The sequence below is a fragment of the Ostrea edulis genome, chromosome 4, assembly GCF_947568905.1.
Source record: "Ostrea edulis chromosome 4, xbOstEdul1.1, whole genome shotgun sequence".
Lineage (NCBI taxonomy): Eukaryota > Metazoa > Mollusca > Bivalvia > Ostreida > Ostreidae > Ostrea > Ostrea edulis.
The window spans coordinates 51,770,611-51,798,221 of NC_079167.1; the positions used below are offsets into that span (position 1 = coordinate 51,770,611).

At 35.2% G+C, this 27,611-nt stretch overlaps 2 protein-coding genes and 1 pseudogene across 4 annotated transcripts in view; 1 reads left to right on the forward strand and 2 right to left on the reverse strand.

The window, feature by feature from the left end:
* LOC125670789 (nuclear pore complex protein Nup85-like) overlaps positions 1 to 1,062 on the reverse strand; it is a 44,447-nt gene extending 43,385 nt beyond the window's left edge. Inside the window, exon 1 of the mRNA XM_048906175.2 lies at positions 923 to 1,062. Coding sequence (XP_048762132.1) covers positions 923 to 955 — 33 coding nt within the window. The 5' untranslated portion in view covers positions 956 to 1,062. The remainder of the gene's footprint in view (positions 1 to 922) is intronic.
* LOC125670791 (ketimine reductase mu-crystallin-like) lies at positions 974 to 27,206 on the forward strand. Of its 3 annotated transcripts, XM_056162904.1 has the most exons (9): positions 4,638 to 5,358; positions 5,796 to 5,937; positions 14,379 to 14,523; positions 17,513 to 17,575; positions 19,558 to 19,659; positions 20,246 to 20,423; positions 22,504 to 22,625; positions 22,974 to 23,058; positions 26,868 to 27,206. In XM_056162904.1, exons 3-9 carry the CDS (start codon positions 14,392 to 14,394, stop codon positions 26,927 to 26,929), a joined length of 744 nt encoding a protein of 247 aa, XP_056018879.1. In that variant the 5' UTR covers positions 4,638 to 5,358; positions 5,796 to 5,937; positions 14,379 to 14,391; the 3' UTR covers positions 26,930 to 27,206. The 3 variants fall into 3 exon arrangements, with proteins under 3 accessions (XP_048762136.1, XP_056018879.1, XP_048762138.1); XM_048906179.2 differs by lacking the exons at positions 4,638 to 5,358; positions 5,796 to 5,937 and adding an exon at positions 974 to 1,218; XM_048906181.2 differs by lacking the exons at positions 4,638 to 5,358; positions 5,796 to 5,937 and adding an exon at positions 11,797 to 12,264.
* On the reverse strand, positions 8,076 to 11,628 carry LOC125670793 (receptor of activated protein C kinase 1-like; annotated as a pseudogene).
* Positions 27,207 to 27,611: the final 405 nt, after the last annotated feature.

Here is a 27,611-nt window from a genome sequence, read left to right on the forward strand (position 1 = left end):
TGCTTAATTACCCAAAAGTGCAACTAGGCTCTCTTTTCCTTGATTAAACTCTGCTTGCCACTTCAATAACAAACAAACAATAACATTTAACTTAGTAATTATTGGGGCTGCTGGCCCCAAGCCTCCACTTAATTTAACTAAAATGAAACTAGGCTTTCTTTTTCTCATTTAAACTCCGCTTGCCGCTTCAATAACAAAATGACGGTGCCCATGACAGTTGATACGTTGCTAAGTTTTTACTCTGCCCCACCTCACGCGCAGATCTAAAATTAAAAATTGTGACTTGGAAAGATTGAGAGCAGAATAAAAAGGAAAGTGTTGGCAGTCAAGAGCATACAATTCAGAACAAGTCGTCAACGGTTAAGCAAGTCACAGTGAAGACAGCAGAAATAAAATAAATATAGTATTATATAATTTTTTCAACCACATTCATGTATATGTCAGGTCCAGTCCAAAGACTATTTCTACCTACATAGCTATTAATAGCTACATAGGTATTTAAACCTACTTAAAGTAGCTACTTCTACCTACTTTTACCTGTTTTTGAAAATATAAATAAATAATAATCAAAGCGCATCTTTTAAACAGGTCAATCGTTTCATGTATCATGTTGTGCACGTGCACGGCAAAATTCAGAGTGTAAATTTGAATACTTTACGAGGGTGGAGAATGCAGAGGAAATGCATGAAAATTCGCCCCAAAAACCTATAATGTAAAACTGCATGAAGGTAAACTTTAAAATTACAACAAGCGGCCGAAGTTCAGGCAAGATTTCCCGAATCACTTTATGTGACACTGGTCTGAGATTCGGAAGAGGCGTCAGTCCAAATATTCAGCCTCGACGAATCTCGCTGAGATTAGTTATTACCAAGTATGGGCCCTTGGAAGTATATAAATTAAATATAATAATGAAAAATCTTACACATGTTTGTATCTCCCTTTCCCGCTCCGCCATTTTGCACAGTTAAAAAACGATCTCCTTTCCAAAAGAGCACAGTTCCCATCGTAAGTACTCCGTCGTTTTCACTCGTGGATCACCCAGAGTTCTCGGGCTTTAAATCAGAAGATGGACTTGAAATTTATTGCCGCTGATGATGTTAAGAAAGTATTGCGTTACAATGACCTCATACCTCAAATGGAATGTGCGCTGAAGAAATTCTCGAGTAAACAAGTAGAGCAACCTGTTAGATCGGCTGTCAGAGTAAAGGAAGCAAATGGGTATCCACACTTACTTCTACAATGCAGACCTATATATACGCCTACATATAATCCGAGATTCCTCTTACTCTTACCCCCGCTTTTATATTGTAACATGATAGATATATACAATAGAAATATACAGGCCTGGGGTCAATTATATAGCAATATAATGCATTACATTACCATTACTCAGAAACATTGACATCGCCATTACTATACTCCTATTTTGAAATGTAATGCATTACACATTACTTGAGAGTACATTACATTACATAACATACTGATATCAAAGAAATGGCAGAAATATATTTCTTTAGAATGATTTATGAATTTTAAATATACAGTAAACATATGCACACAAAATATTCATCAATGTTTGGAAACGCATTGAAGTGTTGACTTACTTTTATACCTTAATTAGGTATTAGAACTAAAATGTTGTTCATTAAATACTGTTAACTCTTTTATATACATGAAGTTGGTCTTTTTGTTCATAAGGTCTAGAAGTCAATCACTAATAATATGTTGACGGTGCTACCGTTTGAGCGAGCGCAGCTTCATGTATGTACATATTTTGTAATGTTCATGCTTTGATCAATTAAGTTCAATTTAAACAATATCTATTTGCAAAATACTCATGACATGAATTTTCTCCCAGGGTTTTATATTAAAAATCATTAAAACATGTATACATGAATGTGATTGAAATATTTTTATGCTATAGATCTTACTTTACTTACTTATCCTCTTCATCCCCTGTGGGGCATAAGGCACCAACAAGCTTCCTCCATTTGTTCCTGTCCTTTGCCAAGTGCTGAGCCTGCCCCCAGGTGTACCCTTCCTCTTGAAGTTCCGCTTGGATGGTTCGAGGTCTTCCTGGCTTTCGTTTCCCTGGTGGTGTCCAGTGCAAGGCAGTTTTTGAAATCTTCTCACTGGGCATTCTTAGAACATGACCTAGCCATCTAAAGCGCCGCTGTTTTATCTGTGTTGAGATACTACTACATTTGCTAATATTGAACAAGTTCTTGTTTGTTATCTTGTTAGGCCAGTATATTCGATGAATTTTTCTGAGGCAGCTGTTATGGAATGCCTCTATCCTCTGTATGTCGCTCTGTATTATTCTCCAGCATTCCGAGCCGTAAAGGAGGACTGATTTCACGTTGCTGTTAAACAACTTCAGCTTGGTGTTTATGCTGAAGTTTTGTGACTTCCAGATTGGCTGAAGTCTGTGAAAGGTTGTACGGGCTTTTGATAGTCTTGATTGTATGTCTTTTTGCTCCATTGTCATTGTTGATTACACTGCCAAGATATGTAAAATCTTCTACATTTTCAATTGGATGGTTATTGATGGTAATTGGATCTGTGATTTTCTGGTTTACCACCATCACTTTTGTTTTTGCTATGTTGATGTTTAGTCCGGGTCTTTTGGGCATATGAATTTAAGCTGTTTGTTTTTTCTTGTAGTTGTCTCTGGGTTGTTGATATTTCTGCTAGGTCATCAGCAAAATCAAGGTCTTCTAATTGAAACATTGTCCACTGTATTCCATTTCTAACAGATGTTGTGTTTCTCTGTATCCAATCTACTACCATCAAGAATAGTATGGGTGATAGAATACATCCTTGACGGACACCAGATTTTACTTCGAATGGATCAGAAATGTTGTTTTCTAATATGATGTTGCATTCAAAATTTTGATAGAAGCATTTTATGAGAGTGATAAGTTTCGTTGGTATACCATATGCTGTCAATATTTCCCAAAGTGTATCTCGGTGGACGCTATCGAAGGCTCTCTTAAAGTCTATAAAGTTTATGAATAAAGGTGTGTTCCATTCAATGCATTGTTTGATTATATTTCGAAGAGCAAATATTTGGTTAATACAACCTCTGCCTTTTCTGAAACCAGCCTGTTCTTCCCTAGCTTCTGATCAATGGCTGTATCGATTCGGCTGAGAAGGATCTTGCAGAATACTTTGCTAGGTACAGAGAGTAGAGTGATTCCTCTCCAGTTGTCACAGCAGAATAAGTCTCCTTTCTTTGGAAGCAGTACAATAAGGCCTTTATTCCAATCTGATGGTATAGTCTCTTTGTCCCAGATGTTTTTAAAGAGTTGATGTAAAACTTTTGCTGCTAAATTAGTATCAGATTTTAATAATTCGGCAGGGATGGCATCGATTCCAGCTGCTTTTCTGTTTTTCAATGATTTTATTGCTTTAATGATCTCTTCTAGTGTTGGTGGGCTTGTATCAATACTAATGTCCTCGGCAGTTGGTGTAATAGTGGCTTTTTCTGATAGATCAGGACAATTAAGTACTTCTTTAAAATGTTCTACCCATCTCTTTGCTTGTTCTTCCTCTCTCGTTAGTGCGTTTCCTTGTTTGTCTTTTACTTGGCTTGTTTTTGAGGTCTTATTACCACAAAGCTGTTTGGTTATTTTGTAGACAGTACTCAGTTCACCGTGAGTGGCTGTTCTTTCTGCCTCTTCAGCAAGAATATCAGTGTATTTGCGCTTATCCTTTCTTGCACTTCTTTTTACCTCTCTGTCCTTTGTAGTTCATCTGCAGCTGGTCTTGCAGTCTTGCTGATTTGGTGTTAAGAATTTTCTGTTCTATCTTTTTCCATGTCTCTTCTGACAGCCATTCCTTGTTCTTCTTGGTCTCGAAACCAATTATTTTTTCTACTGTCTCATTGTAAATTGATTTAATATTGTTCCAATGCTCTTCTATTGTATCTTCATTTTCCAATACACTAAACCTGTTCTTAAGTTCAAAGTTAAATGCTTTTCTAACTGTTGGAGAATTCAGTCATGGAATGTCAAGTTTCCTTCGGTTGTTTGCTTGCTTTGTTGTTTTTCTGAGCTTTAGTTGTACAATTGCTCTTAGAAGGTAGTGATCACTGTTGGCATCAGCACCTCTAATCACTCTGACATCCTGTAGTGATCTTCTCCATTTCCTGTTGATCATAAAATGGTCTATTTGATTAGTTGTTCTGCCATCTGGTGATTTCCAAGTAAGTTTGTGTATATCTAGATGTGGAAAGATGGTACCTCCAATGACTAAGTTGTTACTGGGGCAAAAATCTACCAATTGTTCTCCATTTTCATTTCTTATCCCACATCCATGTTTTCCCATGATTTCTTCAACATTGGTATTTTCGGATCCTACTTTGGCATTCATATCTCCTGTTATTAAGACTAGGTCGTGCTGTGGCACTTTGGAGAAGATGGATTGAAGCTGCTCATAGAATTCGGCTTTTGATTCCTCGTCAGCATCGTTAGTTGGTGCATAACACTGAATGATTGTTAGCTTACAGTATTTTGAATTAAATCTGACTGTTATAAGACGTTCACTAATTGGTTCCCATTCCAGTAAAGTTTTTGTCACTTATTCTTTCATAATAATTGCCACACCTCATATATGATTACTCTGATGTCCTGAGTATAGTATTGTGTGACCTGAGTTGAGTTTCATCCTCCCAGATCCAGTCCAGCGACACTCGCTTACGCCTAGAATATCAATGTCATATTGTTGCATAATGTTGGTAACTTGTGCAGATTTTGACACCTCATACATTGTACGGACATTCCAGGCACCTACTTTGATCTTACTTTTCGGCCTAAGGAGACTTGGTTTCTTTCTACTAACTTCCCTAGTTGGACTTTCATTAGCAGATGTCATGCTGGTCATGACTCAAGCCGTCCATTAGACTGTTAACAGAGTTCCTATATATGCTTGTTGACGTTTCTGTAACTTGGTTGATTTTTCTAGGGTGGGGTAGTTAACCCAACACCTAACCTCCTCTCTGGTGGACCGGGTTTTCTTTTGGGTTTCCTTCGGGTAGATGATTGCATTGACTGTGCTAACGGGTTGCATCTACCCGGATTTTCTGTCTGGGTTTCTTCTTTCCCATAGCCTTTGGTTAACCAAAACCTTTCCACAAGGCAGTAGAACTATTTAACCCATAGCTGGGGACTAGGTTTGCAGGCACCAGGGCATATCCACACACCGGTGGGCCATGCGTACCGTGCATTTAGAGGCCTAGTCTCCTCCAAGACTCTGTGGTTCAGCTTTGAGGTCATGCCCCAAACCCATCTGCTACCTCGGGGAGGATCCCATATCTGGGCCACATAGGTCTTACTGTGGAGTGACTATACCTGGCAGGTAAGACTGATGGATTTTGCTTACTTTTCACAGCAAGCTGCTAGCCAGGGGTGGAGCTGAAAGCAAAAGTGACAAGCACAGACACAAACAGACACACACACTGTACGCATCACACAGTCATTTAGCAGATATGCTATAGATCTATACACATTTTATTTCTGGTGACTTGCTTAACCTTTGATGCACGACCTGTTCTGAACTGTATGCTCTCAGCCTCTACTTTCCTTTTTTCTATTCTCAATCTGTTCAAGTTACTAATTGTATGATAAAAATGCCCAAACCTTTCAAGTTTGTAAAACTATGTTTAAACAGCACTGTCTTTGAACACAAAACGCATTTCAATATATAATGAAAATTTAAAAATAAATCGATAAATTCAACTATTGGGCATGTATAAAGTATGGTCACAGCTTAGTAATTGAGAGATATTAATTCAGATGTCCAGCAGTTGACCAAGTTGACACAGAAATAAACACAGTTACAAGTAGAAGAATGTTTGGATCAGGAAAGGATAAGATGTCCAGCAGTTGACCAAGTTTACTGATTCCCACTCAAATCCAACTTGTGGACTTTTGTATGGTAAAAAAAGATCAAACTTTATTAATAATTTAGAAGCAAGTCTTGAATTAGCCTTCTCTTGTGATACACGTAGTCTATATCCACCACTGCAGACGAGGATCTGAAAATACTTCAAAGGGGATGCACCATCACAGAAATAACTAAATGTAACCTGCAGTCCCCATCACAGAAATAACTAAATGTAACCTGCAGTCCCCATCACAGAAATAACTAAATGTAACCTGCAGTCCCCATCACAGAAATAACTAAATGTAACCTTTTTAAAAGATTTCCCAACCTAAAATGTGTGTGTTTGCAACTTTCACAATTCCCTCCAGATCATCCACTGCATTGTACCTTACAATCATTGAGACTTTTGAAAGATGTCAAAAATGTATCGAGAGGAAGGACATTCTTATATTAACCAAACCAAATTATCAGATCTTCTGAAATGAAATTAAACATTTATCTCTTGCTGGTTTGCAATTGCATAATCTGGGCTAGAGAAATTCAGAGAACCCAGAAAAGTTAATTATTGTTAATAATTAATCAAATACACAACAAAGGATTTTTTTTTAAAGTTGTAATAGATTAATAAAATACAATGATACAATAAAAAATTCCATGTATCGCCAATCTACCATCATGATTGGCTACAATATAAAAAACAACAACAACTGAGTCTAACCTTTTAGTATGGTAGTGAAGACGTGCAACACATATGGTGTTCAATTTGATGTACAATACAAAATCAAGAAAGCAATAAAAAATCTGAACACACAACATGCTTCCCAGACAGAGATACTTCATTGTTTACTGTATACAGGGTTATTTTTGCCCTGTGTTATTTTTGCCTTTCTTCACTTGCTAATGGTTTTGCTCCATTTTAAATTCGCCCACACACAGTTGTGACATATTCCACCAAATTAGCATAAATGTCCGTCAATTTTTCCCCCTCCGTATTTAAAGATAAATATGCTTAAAAAGTAAATAATGTTGTTAATTACAAACTTGAATGGACTAGAGTTAATTATAAAATCAAAAATATTTTGCCACACATAAATTGTTAAAATTATTTTGGTATATGAATGTTCAAAATATGAGAAAAATTGACAGAATTAACTCCCGTGAGAAGTGGTACCCAACTTCTCGGGTACTTTATTTCAACTTATATAAGAAAACAAGGGGCGAAAAAAATGTAACATAAAATGTATGTACTTTTACTTAATCTTTATAAAAAAAATTGCAAACTATTTATGAAAACAAATTATACAAAAGTAAATTCAAAGTAAATAGTTTTTGTAACTTTCGTTCTGTCAAACATACTGACGTTAGCACTAATGTACATATACATAGAGATGTACTGCAAAACAATTTGCTTTGATTATTTTTCTGGAATTGAGCATTAAAAGTCATAATCTAATTGTGGAACAGATTTTATCTTCTTTAAACAAAATATCTGACTTAAGAAATTACATTGATATTTGGTCTAACATCATTCTGTCAAATTCTACTCGGCACAATGTGACATTAGCACACTTCTTTACCAAACCATTGTAAGAGTTGTGGTTCTTTGTTATTATTACAACTCTCCCTGCAAGGGGTGTTGTAATGGGATTTTCCAATTGCATGGCAGGTTGAGTGAATGAGGTATCTAGACTTACGTAAAACTTCAAGCGATAGACTTTCTGTCAAAATTGCTGACGTTAGCATAAGAAATCGTTCTATTTGTACTAAATCGTACGTCAAACTACCGGTTTATGAATTCAAAGACTATTTTATTGCAATAAAAACTCGTCATGGGAAACTATATAATCTATCATGATCTACATCACTGCGAAAAAGTTCCGCAAGGTTTTGTTCCGTCAAACAATAACATTAGCATAAAAAAAGTTCCGTCAAGAACTGACATTAGCATTGACAGAAAATAAAAGATTTGGGGTCATTATTAAAGCACAACAAACATTGGTCTCGATGTAATGTATATAGATTACATTTAAACCTTTCATTAAGAGAGCCATGTAGTTAAATAATTTCATAACTTGTTTAGTAAACAGAAGATTTATTAATTGCTAATGTCATTTTCCGTCAAGTGTTCCGTCTTAAAAATGTGACGTTAGCAACCGTTTTTAAAAAAAATGAAATTAAAAGTGAAAGAATACTTTTATAATTTTATTTTTTACATTTTCTTGATCCTGAGTGTTAATATTTTTAGTTACCACAAAAAATTACCACAGTTTGGCACTTTGAAAAGACATTCCCAATGGGAGTCAATACAAGCATTTTTCATGGAACATGTCTTGTGTTAAAAGAGAGATAAAAGAAAAAAACTCAATTCCTGGGCTCTATTACAAAAATATAGGAAAATCCCTGATACACTTCCTGTACCACACATGACTTCCTTAACCAAAAACTTGCCTGAATTGTGTATTTACAGACTCCAAGAGTGTTCCACAGTTTGATGCTCTTATCCCTGGATCCTGACACAATCTGTCTGTTATCAGCAGAGAACGCCACACTCATAACATCTTTCTCGTGATCACAGAAAAGACGAGTGGTAGTTCCTCTGAAATGAATGAGTCATATAATGTAGCTGGATGCAGCACAATAAATAATGTCGAAGAATCCGATTCATTACTAAAATCATTAGTATGATATATTTTCCTATCTAACAAAAAATTAGACAAACTTCTGTAATTGGAGTTTGTTTAAAACTACATGCAAATTAGACTATCAGTGAATCTGACTCTAAGCTTTGAATTAACAAAATGCCTGCCATGCAAGGATCAAATGTCAAAAACTGCGAGAATGGTTTAATCCATCTTCGCAAGCCTAGTGTTCGATTCGCTTACTCTCATCTCCCCCCCTGGCGGATTTAGTAGCAATTGATTTGCCACCTAACGGACCGAGCAGAGGTCTTGAAAAGTGTCGGTTAATGTCGGATTATCCGATAAAAGTAGTAAATGTCTGACACAAGTTACTTAATTGTCGGTCCTGATGGCCGATATAAGATCGGGATCGAAGTCCGTTTTTTACCGGGGAAAATGGCGGCCATGTGGCCCATAAATTTTCAAATCGATGCTAAATCCGGCAACACATTGAAACTTCAACGTGATGAATCAGTTGTGAGGAACTACGAGGAGAAGAGAAACCGATTGTATCTCTGCCTGGCAATCTGGGAGACAATGGCTTTTGTTTGCAGTGATTTTACCTACTGCTTGGTGACACAATCTGCTCAAAGTCGAAACTGACGAAAGACCAGCTACACCCGGGCAAAAGTGAGAGAAAAAGTAGTTACAACGATTGCAGAGGAAGATGAGAAGAAGTTGAGAGGAATATATAGGATAGAGAGAAAAATGGAGGATGAGGGAGAAGTGGAGGGTGAGAGAGAAATAGAGCAAGAAAGTGACTCAGACAGTGAAAGTGGGGAAGATTCATTCAGAGTGTATTAAGGAAGATGAGAAAGGCCATGAAAAGATAATTTATAAACGTATAGCCGAGATGGAGATTGAATATAATTACACTGTAGTTGATTTTAAATAAAATTTATGAAAACCTCAAAAGCGATGCATTTTTATCTGGACTGACAAAATTTTGTTTGGGCTGACACAATTTCTAACAGTGTCAGACCAAATGTCTGACACTTCAAAAGAAATTTCAAGAACTCTGCCGAGCAAGTTATCGTTCTAGACGAAAACAAAATCTAACCAATCAAATAATGCCTTATAATTTCTGTTACGTGTGTATGTTTACAAAATGGAGATGACCAGGGTTTGAAACTAACCTGAAACTTTTGGTAGCCATGTGGGCTACTGAGCCTTGGAATTCTAGGGCCCCACATCAAGATTTAGTTGACCATTAGAACACTTTTTATTAGAAAAGTATTTTCATGTTTTGTTATTCTGGTTTAGTTTATAGGACATGCAACCGACAACAAACAATCGAGACTCTGTGGCATTAGCCAACTGACCAGGACAAGACACTACACCACATGTCACATGCATGCGAAGAGCACCTTTCCTAGCCTTTTTTCCCAAAGAAGAGTTATCAAGTATTAACTCACAATATGATTAAGTCAAACCCAGTGCCGTGTTTTCTAGCCACAGTCAGTTGGTCTTCCTTGATTCCAAGAACTTCCGTTGACTTTTTATCTTATCATTATCATCATGATACTCTTTTTTTGTCTGTATTTTTTTGTTTCTTGGGTTCACTGACCCCACTATGAATTGCCACATTGTCGGTAATTCAGAATCACTTTGACGCTTTGCAGAAAAGTGGTTCTAAAATTTAATTATGAAGCACTTTGCAGATCGCAAACTTTTTCTAAAGAAAGAAAGAACCGAAATGATTGGATAAAATTGAAAAAGAAACATTTATTTGTAAATTTTCTAATCGCCATGTGAGCAACTTGAACTGTAATTTTAATTCGTCCACTCGGAAATTTAGTCACAAATTGCAAATGGGCAACTATTAAATTCAATCCCCGTTAACAGATGAAAACAATAAAATGGTTATTAGTCAAACTAAACTGTATTGATTGAATGCCTTGGAAAGTCACGCGATACTATGAAGGCTTAGAAATGCGACTTAATCCACCACCAAGGGGGAGATGAGAGTAAGCGAATAAGACACTTGGTTTGCAAAGATAGGATTAATCACATCTCTGAAATTTATTCTCAACTAAGAATACATAATTCTTTTCATCATGTTTTTTCATCCCAGCCCTTAATTTTTTTCAGTTTATAAGACACTAACTCTATTATTGCACTACACCAACAATTCCATGGTTAGTTTATCTATGGATTATAAGAATTCCCATTGACAATCAGAATCAAAGAGTTCTTGGTGACAGACAATCGTTAGTTAGAGACAATAATTTAAGTGAACTTCCAACTAGATACAGTTTTTTCACTCACAAACTACTTACGCACTCAAGTCCCACAGTCTCAATGTCCTATCCCATGAGCCTGATAAGGCGAACTGACCATCTGATGACATTTCAACATCAGACACAAAGTGACCATGTCCTTTCAAGCACCGAAGTGGAAGTCCATAGTTAGCATCATCCCTTGTCAATTTCCACTTAATAAGGGTTTTATCTGCAACACATTTATAACATTAGAATCATTTCTTCATTTTGTGTGTGTGAAGGGGGGGGGGGGGGGGAGAATGGTATGACTATTTAATGTGACATACAGTACATTATTTACAACTCGTATATCTAAATCATGCAATTAAATGTACACACAAAAGGACAATTCTACACTGTTAAACAAACCCCGGACCTTAACAGTTTAGACTGTCGCGCTGGTCTAGAGATCATGGAGGAAATTCGAACCAACAATTCATTATCTTGTGACGACCAATTCATTAGTTCTTTTGTGGTAAAACTGTTGACCAGCTGTCCAGATTTGAATGTTCGACTATCAGCTGCCATTATGTGCAAGTATTCAGCTTAAAATAACTAAAACCAATATATGTAGAGTCACAAATGTTATTCGCCACGACGATTTTTACCTCTAGATGCCGACAAAACCATGTCTGGATACTGAGGATCGAGTCGTGGCAATCTGGGTTACCCATCCTCCGTGACCCAGAAGGGTCCCTCTCAGAGTCATCTGCTCTGCCATATTTACTTGCTACCGTTCCAAAAGTCTTGATCAAGACAGATTTGTCGGCCTATATTTACAATACGGCCGTGTTCATGGAGGATAAACCTGAAAAGGAAGTTTACTACGAAAGGTTTTACTAATATCCGAAATGAGTATGGATGTACATATCAATATAATAGTGTATAGCTATCTTGATTTCGTATTTATATGTGTGTGTGTTTATTTGAGGTTTCCTCTGGGTTAAAAACAAAAACAAAAACAAACTTTCTTTTTTTTTGTTGGTGAGGGGGGGTTGGGTTGGTGTTTTAAAAGATAACATAGAACAAGAAATTTCTATGTAATTCATACTTTTCAATAACTCCGTGCAACGTAACATTTCATCACTTGGACAAAGGTGGGGTGCAACCATTAAGTAGACTATACTATTGATCAGTTTCTCATGCTTCACCTTTAAAAGTTGAGGGGAGATCAGTTAACGTTTATTGTTGTAACCAAAATTGTTCAAAGAGAAAGGGGAGAGGAATTGATTACTTGATAAATAGACAGCAACACGACATATCATGTATACCACATGTTACTATATATATATATATATATATATATATATAAAGCACAGAAAATTTCACTTTATTTGGATACCCACTTCCGCCCTTACCCGGGGTTGAACGCTCACGACCTGCGGAACCAAATCTCCTAGCAGCATGTAACCAGCGCACTAGACCGCTCGACCATCTAGGCAAGTCAAATGCTAGAGTTCATTGCTATTTCTGTGCTTTATATATATATATATATATATATGAACTCTTAAATGAACATAACTGCCCTAAGTGAAGAAATATTTAATATAAAGCACAGAAAATTTCACTATATATATATATATATATATATATATATATAAGTGAACACACACACATTGTTTAAAAATCTACTGACGAGCCCGCAGGGCGAAAGCGCTATAGATAAAAGTTTGAGTATTGGGTTTTATTTTTTGACTTTATATATATATATATATATATATATATATATATATATACACACACACACAAAGCAGTTTGGTTCGATTTTGTGTCAAAACCTTGTGACGTATACATAGTAATATACCCCCCCCCCCCAACACACACACACACACACTAAGATGATGATAACAATTTCTACATTCTATGTTGAAATCATGGCCCCCGGGGATAAGATGGGGCCCCAAGGGGGGATCAAAGTTTTGCACACAAATATATAGGGAAAAACTTAAAAAATCTTCTTCTCAAGAACCACTAAGCCAGAAAAGCTGAGATTTACATGAAAGCTTCCTGACATAATGCAGATTCAAGTTTGTTCAAATCATGGGCCCGGGGGGGGGGGGGTTGGATGGGGCCACAATAGGGGATCAAAGTTTTACATACAAATATATAGGAAAAATCTTTTAAAATCTTCTCAAGAACCACTGAGCCAGAAAAGCTGATTTTTACATGAAAACTTTCTGACATAATGCAGATTCAAGTTTGTTCAAATCATGGCCCTCGGGGGTAGGATGGGGCCACAAGGGGGGATCAAAGTTTTACATACAAATATATAGGGAAAAACTTCTTCTCAAGAACCACTGAGCCAGAAAAGCTGATTTTTACATGAAAACTGTCTGACATAGTTTAGATTCAAGTTTGTTGAAATCATGGCCCCCGGGGGTAGGATGGGGCCACAAGGGGGATCAAAGTTTTACATACAAATATATAGTTAAAATCTTTTTCTCAATAACCACTGAGTCAGAAAAGCTGATATTTACAAGAAAACTTTCTGACATAGTGCAGATTCAATTTTGTTCAAATCATGGCCCCCAGGGGGTAGGATGGGGCCACAAGTGGGGTGTGTGTCAAAGTTTTACATACAAATATAGGAAAAAGCTTTAAAAATCTTCTTCTCAAGAACCATTGGGCCTAAGAAGTTGACATTTACATGAAAGCTTTCTGACATAGTGTAGATTCAAGTTTGCAAAGGGTAGTTTAGGCCATAATAGGGACTAAGGTTTTACATGCAAATATATATGGAAAGTCTTCAGATATGGGCCAAGGTGACTCAGGTGAGCGATGTGGCCCATGGGCCTCTTGTTTCATTTACATGTATCCTGTACCAAATACAGATTAATTTGGGGGAAATGTCTAGATACAGGTAAATTTGTGTGACTGACCACTGTTCCTTCATGTCACACAGTGTTTAGCTCAAGTGAGCTTTACTTAATGATCACCCATTGTCCGTCGTCCGTCTGTCAATCTGACTGTAAACTTCACATTTTCTACTTCTTCTCCAGAACCACTGGGCCAATTTCAACCACACTTAGCAAAAAGCATCCTTTGGTGAATGGCTTTCAAATTTGTTCAAATGAAGGGCTGGGTCCCCTTTAAAGGGGAGATAATCACAAAAATGCAAAAATAGGGTGGGGTCATTTAAAAATCTTCTCAAGAAGCACTGGACCAGACGACCTGAAATTTACATGTAAGCTACCTGATTTAGTGCAGATTTAAGTTTGTTAAATCCCATGACCCCCTGGGGTAGGTTGGGGCCACAATAGGGATCAAATTTTTACATGCAAAAATTTATAGGGGAAATCTTTAAATATGGGTCGAGGTGAGTGATGTGACCCATGGACCTCTTGCAAGAGGCTATACTAACTACAGATAAATTTGGTATACCATTCATTCACACAAATGTCCTATACCAATTACATGAATGTCTGCCATTGTTCTGTACACTGCAATGCATTGTATAGTCCAGTCCGACATAAAATTTGTTTCCCAGAACAATTTTAGATTCAATATATTTTACTGTATGAAAATATTAACACCTTCCTGTTTTTATTTGTAGATTTCTGGGACTGATGCCAGCATATAGCCCAGAAGATGAAGCTTTGGCCACCAAGCTTGTCACCTTTTTTCCACAGAACACTGATGTGCCCACTCATAATGCCATCATTGCTGTGTTCAATTCAAAAACAGGCATTCCAGAAATAGTTAAGTATATTTAAGATACCAGGTATGCTTTTTCCATTAAAATTTGAAGATTAAAAAGTACCCCCAATCCACTTAATTGTTCCATGTAAAATATATTTATGATGATGAATCTAGAATTATTTGTTTGAACAATCCCTATATTTCTCAGTAGATGTTAAACTCCAACATGTGTATATCCTCAGAGGAGGTCTAAACTTCAATCATTTATTGTACAATAACATGTATAGATTTAACAACGCATGGTAAACACTAGTCAAAGGAGGACAAATCAACTGTTTTCTTGCCTCATTCAAGGTTATTAACATCTTATGATATCATTTCAAAACTGTTTTGTACATAATCAGCCCATGAAGATCCTTGATTGGAAATAGCTGCACTGTTTTGTATCATTTCAAAAAATTAAGTATGTCAATGGTTTTACAATTTAACTGAGCTGAAGACAGGGTTTACCATCTTCTCTAGCCAAGGGTTTCTGATTTGCTAATCTTGAGCTTTCTTCACAAACCCAAGGTCAGAAACACTTAGTATGTAAAGATGAAGGCCTACTTAATAATGTATGTTTGACACAAAATTATATAATGAACTGAGAGTTTCTATGTTCAACTTCATTAATTATTTTGTTTTGTGAGGCAATTTTAATTTATACACAAGTAAAAATTTATTGCATTGTTACCTGTGTTGGCATGTGTTGAATTTCGAATTCGTTAAAAATTTTACATCTATAATGTGCATATCTGCCTTATTTTTGCTGCAGTTTGATTTTTGCTATTTTCACTAACAGACCAAAACCATGAAATGAAAACATGTTGAAAAGACAGAAATTGAAAAAATAACCTGAGAAAAATTTTCTTTTTTATTCTGTGTATTTTTAAAACATTTAATATGAGTATATGAATATAGATTGAGATTGGTTGTTGTTGTCGGTTCCTTTTGATTTCCGTGCAGTATCACGGGTAGAGTCCACACTAGTGGGCCCCCTTCCAGGTATCTGGCTGGCTGCACACATGGCAGATCTCACCTCAGATCTCCATTCTTTCCGGTCGGCAGTAGAGAGCTTCCATTCATTATTGGTGTTGAAAGATAATACATACAAGAAAGAAAAACTTCTCTTACTAAAGTTAAGTATGAAACTGATGGATAATCTGATAAAAAAATTCAGGCCGAAAGACGAAAAATGTTTGGAAGCAGACTAATGGTACAGATATATGGGGTTTGATTTTAGTGCTTATAACATTTCGTCACCTGTAACAGAACATGGCAAATTCATCACAACTATGGAGCAAGGATTACGGATATACAATTCTGGGAAGTACTCTTTCACTCATTAGATGTTTCCTTGTTTTAATGGCAGTCATAAGGTTTGATGATAAGGAGACAAGGAAAGAACAATGGAGTGTATAGGCAAATTTGTTCCCATATGTAGTGGGATAGATTCAACAAGTCTCTATTGTGCCATTACAAACTGAAGAAATTACCTGACTATTGATGAGCAACTTATGCATATCAAGGGAATTTCATAGAAAAACCTCTCAGATTGGTCTTGGACTCCAGATAATAATGAAAGTGTGTGCCCCATTCTATGGATCTGTGAAAAAGTGAAGGAGAAAATTTTGGGCTGGATCAGGTATTGAACCCAGGAACATTGTATTACTAGTCAGGTGCTCTAACCACTGAGCTATCCATGTTCCATATAGTCCTAAATATTACACTGCTACCCAAAGGGAAAAGGCATGAATTTAATACTGTGTTCAAATTCACCATAAAAAACCCATGAAAAACCAGGAATTAACAACAAAAAATATATACAGCGCTCTTTTATGACTCAAAGTTTGCTTTTAACTAATTATGTGTCTTGACCCGACCTTCGTCAAGATCATATATGACAGCTAGGTCAATGTCACAGGAATTAGAACTGTAGCCTGTAAATATGTAGATTGTAGAAAATTAGAGCAGACTTTGTGACCTGGAGTATACTTTAAATCCAAATTTCAATTTACATCATTCTTAACTATGATCCCTTAGAGTAGAATAGGAGTTTAAAGTTTGACTTAGGGGTGACAAATTAATTTTTTTTAAATTTCTTCTGAAGAACAAGGTAATTTGACAGTATAATGATTGCTACAATTAGCATTGTGACCTTTAAATTGACCTTTGACCTACTTTAAAAAATGGAAGTAATATTTGAGGTAGAACTTCAATATTTAATTTTTGTATTCTGCTAAACAAGACAGCACAAAACATTTTACCTTATGGCATTGATTATGACGTGGACCAACTTATCAAAAACTTAAATCATTGGCCACATGCAAATGATAGAGAATCCAAATTTTATGTAGAGAATTCTGGTTGAAAACTCTTTATTTGTACCAAACTTTTTATCTTTGAACATGACCTAGATGTTTTACCTATTTTCCAAAAACTTGCATATGAACCTGTACATACCAATTGTGTAAATTTCATCAGGTGAGCATTTTCAGACCCATGGGTCTTTGTTTTTTTACCCATGTTTTGTTGGGTACAGGTTCCTGACACCACACTCTAAGAATTCCCTACCTTGAAAGTGGGCTTTTGCAGTCTCATCCCCCATCCAAAACAAAAAACCAAAAACAGATGCTAGGGCCTGTTAGCACTAGCAGTTATATTATTTGTCCAAAGCATAACTTTGTTATAGACGAACATTAGAAATCTAAAGAAATGAAAATCACTTTACATCATAAAGAACTATCAACATACAAAGACATCTCATTTATATTTTTGGCCGTATGATACTCAGGTGACTGTTAAGGTCCTTGGGTCTCTGGTTACATTATAGTACATTGGAAGTGGATGTTTTCCTCAAGTTCTTTCTTCTGTCATATGCTGATGACTCTCATTTAGCAAAATCTATGTACATATAACACACTTTTAAGCTGCATGCACTAAATGTGTTATGTACATGTACTTGTTTTGTAAAACCTGGAATGACCTTGAAAATTGATTTCTTTTTAGATCATGGATGGGGAAGTGATTACCACAATGAGAACTGCAGCTGTTTCAGCAGTGGCTACCCAGGTAAATTCACCACTGAAGTTTTATAATTCTCCTAGACTAAAATATTTAGGGCTCTTTGACTGTCAGTCCTTAAGTTTACCCTAAGCTGTAACTTTTCAACAGAAAGGAATACAGAATTTATTTTATTCATGAGGTGAACTGTAGAATTTATTATTGTGTAACTTAGCAACAAGCACCACTCATGAAATGAAATTACTTGCTCTTATTTTTGTACGATTCATTTGTTCAAGGTTTTCTGTTTCTTTTTTCATTTTCTGTCACATATCAAGCTGAAACTTGCTATGTAGCTTCATTGTGGGTCACTGTAGATCATGTTGCAATTTTGATTCATTTCGATCTTTCTTGCAGGAGTTGTGCCCCTTTATTTGATAACTGTTTTATGAAGGGTATGTAATTAGTCCAGCTAACTCCTCCCACATTTTTCAAGAGAGGACCTTCTTATTTTACAGAGTATTTGAGGGAATATTATAAAGTGAGTGCATGGTTTGTCCTTTTAGCTCCTCTCACTATTTAAAAGGACTGGTTCACTATTTTTGAAAACAAAATTTTTCATTTTTGATGTTAAACATTAAAAATATAACTGATTTAATCTGGACAGTCAAAATGTTGACCTTCTGAATTGAAGAATAAAAGCAATATTTTAGCCTTATATCTTTGTTATGTAAACAAAGACTCAAGTCTTCATGTATACAAACAAACCAGTGAAATATTAATTTTGTAATATAAAGCATCTTAATTTTGCATTGTCACAAATTTTAACTTTTAGATGACACATTTTACCCACAAAATGCTTGAAATGTGAAAGGTATAATAAACTTAGATTGTTATCCATTTCTTTTGAAAATTTCGTAAACAATAGCATACTGTAATCTTTGTTTACAAAACAAATAATAAACTCTTTAAAATGAGCTTGTGATAATGTACATGTATAACCTTAATTTTATGTGAAATATTTTAAACACATTAGACAATAGATTTTGATCATTAAAAGTGAAAAACAAAATTTTTGGGAAAATTATGAATCAGTCCCTTTAAAGCTAGGACCTTTGTAAACAACTTGAAGATGTCCATATTGAAAGGATTTAGATTCCAAGAATTTTCTTGATGTTTGAAATATTTACATGTTGAACTTCGTTAATTTGGGGGAAATATTTTTTACACAAATTGGTTTTACATGATTTGTCCATGTAGCAAGTGAGGACCTCCTTATTTTACAGAGTGTTGTATGTGTATTGAAGATGTGCATGTGACAAGGATTCTTGATACATGTATTCTTCAATATTTTAGAAAATCACATATCGTTGAACTTAGTTTTGAGCAAATACATGCAAAAACACAACTAACCTAGCATTTAGTCAAATGAATGTGGTAAATAGTAAAATCACAACTAACTCAGCGTTTAGTCAAATGAATGTGGTAGATAGTAAAAACACAGCTAACTTAGCGCAAGTGAATGGGGTAAATAGTAAAAACACAACTAACTTAGGGCAAGTGAATGTGGTAGATAGTAAAAACACAACTAACTTAGCATTTAGTTAAGTGAATGGGGTAGATAGTAAAAACACAACTAACTTAGCGTTGAGTTAAATGAATCGGGTAGAGAAAGGAAAAAATTCAGTAGCACACAGAGTATGTAAAATGACCATCTATGGTTGTGTGATTTTTTTTACTTTATCCATCTTGTTGAAATAGTGCGTTATATATTCACTTACCAAGCCCCTCGAATAATATACAAATCAATTCAACTCCTTAGATAAAACATATTAGGTATTCTCCATACATACACAAAACAAAAGTATCAAACCAGTTGAGAAACACCATATGCAGGTGATAATCGAATATTTGAAATTCTGAATTATTTAGCGAGATGATTAATAGTGAATACATGTATGATTTTATATGATGCTTTACTTTCATGAGTAAAATTAATAACTCCCTTTTTGAGTTCAATCTGATTGTTTTATTTGTCTTTTTACTTACAGCATCTGTGTGCCCCAAATCCCCAGATCCTGGCTGTTCTAGGGTCAGGAGTTCAGGCACGTTCTCACATCCAGGCCTTGTCATCCATAATGTCATTTAATAAAGTGAGTGAACATGAGAAGTATATGTTACCATTATACTGGTATTATCTAAGGAATAAAAGTAATTTTAACTCATCTTATATGATGTAAAATAAATTGGGACAGTTTACCCATTGTAAACTGTATAGCAGTTTATAAAAGAGGGAAACTGTCTAGCAGTTTATAAAAGAGGGAAACTGTCCCTCCTTACTTTATATCATATACGTTAATTACTGTTCGTTATCTTCACCTTTTCATTGTATAGAATGAGTAGAAATTATGGTCATTCCTTATGATTGAATTTAGTATAGAAATGCATTTAAATGTAATTTGATGAATAATTTTAAAGAAACTATGAATTTTATATGACACGGAACAATATTGCCATAAGCAGCAGAATGGAACAGAGAAGCCAAATGAATTGTGATGTCATATTCCTTGGGCATCAGAAGGCAGGACTTAAATAGTGGCAATTTAGAATATATGATTAAGTAACATTGATGAAGTCAAATGAACCAAACATATTGTGTTTTACAATTGAAATTAAATAATGTGTAGATAATTCAAAATATTAATGTTTTGTTTACCCTCCCCTTACGGCTTTTTTTAGATAAAGATTTGGAGCAGAACAAGAAAAAATGCAGACATCTTAGCCGGGGAGGTTGATGGAACAGCTTATGATAGTGCACAAGAAGCTGTAAAAGATGCAGATGTAATCATTACAGTTACTTCATCAGAAAAACCTGTATTGAAGAAGGAATGGGTAAAACCTGGTGCTCATATCAATGGCAAGAATGACATTACTGAGAATATTAATTTTGTTCAATTTTTTCAATTTAATTCAATTTAACAAAACAACATAGAGAAGATATACATATATACACAATGTTAAACAAAGAATTCAGTTGATGCAATGCATGAAAGAATGTACAGTTTATAATTTTTAATCTGAAAGGGTAACTCTCTTGTGAATTATAGTTATGAATTTGGAAAGATTACTCATAACAGATAACTTTTTACATGAAAACAATAAGTTAAAGAATTTTTTGACATTTGTCAATATGGACATGGACATGATTTTTGATTGATTTTGTCGTAGATATAAGATTATTTATAAATAAGTGCATTAAAAATATTTTTACACAGGAAATACTTTGTAATTACATAGAATATAGCTCCCATATTCGTGCTTGTCAACACACTTGTCATAGGTAGGAAACCACATACAGAGGTGAGAACATTTAGATTTCTAAAAAGTATGTCTAAAAGCATTCAACATTTCAACATGTTAATGATAAATTAATTTAGGGAGCAAGTACAATGAAGAAAGAACAAAGTTTTTGTTATGAAAGCTTTTCCCACCAAAGCCGTCAACTCTGACGACAAGCTGATAATTGAGTCACGTGACATGTAAACATAAACAGTGCTCCTGTCTTAATTGTTCTGAAAATGAAAAATTTAGATGTCTCAGAGACATCTTTGCATCAGTTTTTAGCTCACCTGAGCCAAAGGCTCAAGTGAGCTTTTCTGATCAGTACGTTGTCTGTCGTCGTTGTTGTAAACTTTTCACATTTTCATCTTCTTCTCAAGAACCACTGGGCCAATTTCAACCAAACTTGCCACAAAGCATCCTTGGGTGAAGGGCTTTGAAATTTGTTCAAATGAAGGGCCATGTCCCTTTCAAAGGGGAAATAATAACAAAAATGCAAAAATAGGGTGGGGTCATTTAAAAATCTTTTTCTCAAGAACCACTGGGCCAGAAAAACTGAAATTTTCTTGAAAGGTTCATGACATAGTGCAGATTTAAGTTTGTTCAAATCATGGCCCCCAGGGGTTGGATGGGGCCACAATAGGGAATCAAAGTTTTACATACTAATATATAGGATAAATCTTTAAAAATCTTCTTCTCAAGAACCACTGAGACAGAAAAGCTGAGATTTACATGAAAGCTTCCTGACATAATGCAGATTCAAGTTTGTTCAAATCCTGGCCCCCGGGGGTTGGATGGGGCCACAATAGGGGATCAAAGTTTTACATACAAATATATGGGATAAATCTTTCAAAATCTTCTTCTCAAGAACCACTGAGCCAGAAAAGCTGAGATTTACATGAAAGCTTCCTGACATAATGCAGATTCAAATTTTTTCAAATCATGGCCCCTGGGGGTATGATGGGGCCACAATAGGGGATCAAAGTTTTACATATTAATATATAGGATAAATCCTTAACAATCTTCTTCTCAAGAACCACTGAGCCAGAAAAGCTGAGATTTACATGAAAGCTTTCTGACATATTTCAGATTTCAGTCTGTTAAAATCATGGCCCCCAGGGGAGGATGGGGTCACAAGGGGGGATCAAAGTTTTGCATACAAATATATAGGGAAAATCTTTAAATATGAGCCAAGTGACTCAGGTGAGCGATGTGACCCTTGGGCCTCTTGTTTAAATTTAGGTGGGTTGCTATGTTTTACTCAAATCAAATACTATCATATTATGAAATAACTATCTAAATAATTTTTGTACCAAAATCGTGTCCATGCTCCTTTAAAGATTTACTGGATATATTGAATGTCACCTGACCATAAAGGATATTGGAAGTTTTTGTCTGTATAAGTGCTCATTACAGATGAGGAATAAGAAATGATGAACTGTTTTACTTATAGAAAATACATTTTAGCAGTATGTATAAGGCAAATGGTTTTAAAAATCTTCTCAAGAGCACCAAAGAATTGTACATGTGACTTATTATTACTGTTCCTAGATGTCGACAACCATTTGCAATTCTTCTCTCAACCAAACATTGTGACAATTTCATACATCTTCTGACGTAGAAACAAGTTATTGTGAATTTTTTAAAAATTTGTTTAGCTGTTGGTGCCTGTTGTCCTGACTGGCAGGAAATTGACCCAGATCTAGTCCGGTCCAGTGTGCTTTATGTTGACAGTCGAGATGCTGCTCTGAAGGAAAGTGGTGATGTTATAATGGCAAAGGTTAGCTCTTAAATGTTGATGTATCAAGAATATTTATTTAGAGTTTCAGTTTTATTTCTATTAAAGTCAAATTTGATTATTTGAAAATATGACTTTCTTGTTCTTGGAGTGTATGCGGTGATATATACAGTGGAACACATTACAATTCACACAAATGATGAAATATTTTGGCAAATTAAATTATCAAGTGAACAATTGATTCACATCAAATTATGTGTTTGAAGATATATATACGCATTGTGAATTAAAGGGTTTATCGTAAACTTGATATCAACAAAACCTGAATTTACTTATACTAGTACTTATTGTTGATAATGTCAAAGATTTTAAGTGTTTTTGTATTTATAGGCAGAGATTTTTGCTGAGCTTGGAGAAATGCTCCTAGGATTAAAAGATGCAAAAGTTCATGAGACGACATTGTTCAAGTCACTGGGTAATTGCTTTTAATACAAATTACTTGATAATGTACATAATACACAATCATGTAAATTTCTGTTCACTTTGCATTTTGTGGAATATCTGTTAAGAAATATCATTCAGTTTTTGAAATAATGAGATATTCCTTAAGTCTGTTCACTCCAGTATATTGAATGGAGTGTGCTAATGTTCAGTGAAATAGATACATGTATACGCTGGAGTGGAAAGCCTCAAGGTCATTTCATCTCGTATACTTTAAAAACCTGAAAAATATTTCTTATATTTACATTTTAATCATTTTGATATTAATTGCATTTTATTAATAAGTGGTGGTTACCCTGCATGTAAATTACATGGACAGAGGTTAGCCTATTTCAAAAGTTGAAAGTTTATGAGATGATATTTACTTTTCCAATGTTTTTGTCGATTGCAAATCGTAACGATAGTCATTTCCTCATGAACGTACTGCTGTTGTAAACAATACACATATGAATACAGAACTACTTGATAGATATAGTACAGTGGAACCCCGTTATTAAATTTTTCATTTTTCCACAATAAAATAACGAAATACCGGGGGCAACGTAATAAGCGTTCCAAGTGAAATCCGTTAAAAATATCAATTGGAAATTGTATATCATCCGTTGATACTCCGTAAAGGGGTGTGTGTGTGAATATATCTTTACTGTTTCTTTGTTTAAAAGACTATGATACTTTGTTATACCCCCCGCAACAAGTTGTGGGGGGGGGGGGGTATACTGGAATCGGGTTGTCCGTCTGTCCGTCCGTCTGTAGACGCAATGGTTTCTGGGCTCTAAAGCATTATCCTTTCCACCTACCGTCACCATATCATATATATGGACTATCCATGGGATGAAGATGTTCCCTATCGATTTTGGGGTCAAAAGGTCAAAGGTCAAGCGCACTGGACATCGAAGTAGCAATGTGGTTTCCGGGCTCTAAAGCGTTATCCTTTCCACCTACAGTCACCATATCATACATATGGACTACCCATGGGATGAAGATGTTCCCTATTGATTTTGGGGTCAAAAGGTCAAAGGTCAAGTGCACTGGACATCGAAGTAGCAATATGGTTTCAATTTAAATTCTTTAATGGCTTTTTTCATCGCATGGAGATGCTGTGTTCCTAGATACCTTTTGGATCATAATACTGAAGTTTTACCTATTACCAACACCCTTTGGGAGATTGGAATAAGCGGGGGGTATTCTTAGTGAGCATTGCTCACAGTACCTCTTGTTTTATTTACATCTTATCTTTAATGTCCATAATTTTTCATGTTCTTATCCCTTTTCTTTATTTCTTGTGTAGAATACATAAGGATGTTTTTTTATAAACGTTGCGTTTCTGCATTCGTTTGGACCGCCATTTTGTTCAACTTTAACATAATGCATTCATGTAAATTTCTCTCAATAACTTGTTCCGGTTCGTATTCAACATTTATATAAAAAAAAAATAACAAAACATCGTTTTTATTAAGTTCTCCCACCCAAAAAAACAACAAAACTATAGACACAAAACGCACACGATACCCAACACTTTAATCGCAATCCACATAAAGAATATAATAATGCACAAAGATTCCATTTATAACACTAAATGATGGCACTAAAATCATGTGCACATCAAGGGATTTTAGAATGTTCACTGAGGTAAATGCCGTGTACGAATCGGCCGATAACACTGGACAGTTTGATCAGTGTATGAATGGACAAGATTTACGAATACCCAAGCTGCATGTCCAAACAACGGACAATTTTTTTTATTGAACACCTTTAGTCACCTATGTCCAAGCAGTCACCCAAGCTGTTTTAACATTGCTACGATATATTTTGTCCTTCATGTTTGGTACCAAAGCTGTCCGTAAATAGAGTTTTAATAGTGAAGGTAATCACACGATGCTGAACACGCATGTGGTTGAGAAATTATTATTTCTTTGATTATCAAAATATGAAAAATGAAGTAAATTTCATAGAGTACAATTTCTAAATAAACATTTATTTAATTGTTTATCACTGGCTTTGATACAGGGTATTCACCAGTATTGATGTCACTAGATCTATCGAAGCGTGATCAGTCAAGCGTCTCTAATCCCCAAAGAGAACAGGAAATTTATGTGGTGACTGCCTGAGGCAGTCAAGGTGTGATTGGCTTATTATTTTGAGAATCACTATTGAATAATTAGGGGTTTATTACGTTTTTGTCGGAATACCGAGTCCCGGCATCTTGGGACAACGTAATAACGAGGTCTATTTTATATAGGTTTGTTAAGAAATGGTTTTGTGCTTTGAAATTCCAACATAATAGGCGGACTAACGTAATAAAGGGGGAACGTAATAACGGGGTTCTACTGTATATATATCTTGACAGATAGAAATGAAAGTAGAATGTAAATATGCAAATGTAAAATGTAAATATGAAATAAATTTCAATTTTGAAAATACACGAGGGCATGAACTTTGACAGTTTAAGCCAGCATACTTCATGAATAGCATTTTCAAAAATGAAATCTTCAAAGAAGAGGGGCATATTGCTTTGCACCTGTTGGTTGGTAGACCACATGTTGTCCGCTCAATATCTTGAGAACCATTCACTTGATCGTAATGATATTTCATATGTGGGTTGGCTATGAGTAGAAGAGAACCCCTATTGATTCTGAGGTCACATGGTCAAGGGTCAGTCTACTCGGGACATAGGAAGATACTGTCCGCTCAGTATCTCGAGAACCCTTTGCTTGACAGACATCAAACTTAGTACGGTACATCTTAAGGAGTAGATGACCTCTATTAGTTTTTGAGGTCACATGGTCAAGGGTCAAACTGGACATAGGAAGATATTGTCTGCTCAATATCTTGAGAACACTTTGCTTGACAGACATCAAACTTAGTACACTGGTACAACTTATTATAATGTCATAAAACTGCAAAAATTCATGGTAAATGTATTAACATTCTGATTTGTTTGTAAAATACTGTGCATAAGAACAATGGCCTGGAGGTTATATAACTTTTTTGAGCACATTTTCATACTCAAACTCAATCTCCGTGCTCTAAATCGTATTCATAATCAAAAGTCAAGGTTATAAAACTTTTATAAAATCATTCTCATACTCAAATGGAGTACATGCTCAAGATTTTATGAGTATGCTTTGGAGCTTGCTCAGAATTGTACTCAAAACAAACATGGCTGAGTTAGAGTATGAGTACGGTAAAAGTTTTATAACCAGAGTCGGGTCTATAAATAGCAATATGTAAACCAATATTATCAATGTTACTACTCTTTTCTAATTAAATATTTTGTTAATAATATTTAAGCTACAGTGCTGGTGTAGAAAATTAACAGAAATTCAATTAATTAAACACACGTCAAGACAACTGAGATTCTCGTACACACTTCTCAATAATATCTTGTAAAGAACTTCCCAGCAAATTATTAATAACAAGAAAAACAGACATACAGGCTTTTTACAATTTAAAACACCTAGGTCGGGAAAGGTAATTCGAGATGAAAGACCAGTTGAATATTAGTGTCCAGATAAATGAACCAAAATGTAGTGGGAAAAGGCATTTTGTGGTACAAAAAGACCAACCAGATCCAGAAAACGAAATTCTGGGTAAACACGACAATATAACGTTAAAAATTGTTCCCAAGAAAAATTGACTGGAAGCTAAGGTGTCTTGTTATCAGCTCTGTTGCATGACATACCATTCTTTGATATCGAGAAACATTCTGTTTTACCTGTTAATGTTGTTACATGATACCCAAGACCCCGATAAGGCTCATGACCTTTTGTTTTCTATTTGCAGGACTTGCCATTGAAGATGTTATGTCTGCCAAACTGGTTCAGAATCTGCTGAAAAAAACATGATGTGGACAATTTTGAAGAAAATAAGAAATATGTAATCAGAACTAACTGGTGAATGTGTACTACAGGCTTGTCTGAGTGTAGTTACAATATACCAGGACTGATAAGTCAAAATAATGGAAAATGTATCTTTAATGTTCTAGATTATTACAAAATATGGACATTATTGCAAAATGATACTTTTCTGTATTACAACAAATTATTTCACTGTAATTTACAACAATATACAAAGGTTGTATGGTAACCAGCTTTATTTTTAATTAAAAATGCAAACATTTCAGTATGTTTTTAATATCTATTGCAAAGGGCCATAACTCTGTGTTGAGAAAGTTTTGGATCAATTGGAATTTCTCTTTGTACAAGTTGTTAAGATGGTATATTTAGATCTTCTTGTATATGCATGTATTTAAGATTTTGAATCCACTTGCTTTTTGTCAGAGTGTGGAGACTTTTCTCGCTACAGTAAAATGCAATTACAATGCGAACGCTTACTATGAGAAGTTACAGGATAACAAAGTGATTTTCTTTCCCCATGATAGTAAAAATTCACAACACCCTCTGATGTACATACATAATGACAGCTATATACTTCTTATCCTTACACATGTATGATGGGAATACTCAATAGTTTCTGCAGCATTCCTGTATGTACAAATATATATTGATAAATGTTAAAAGTTACAAC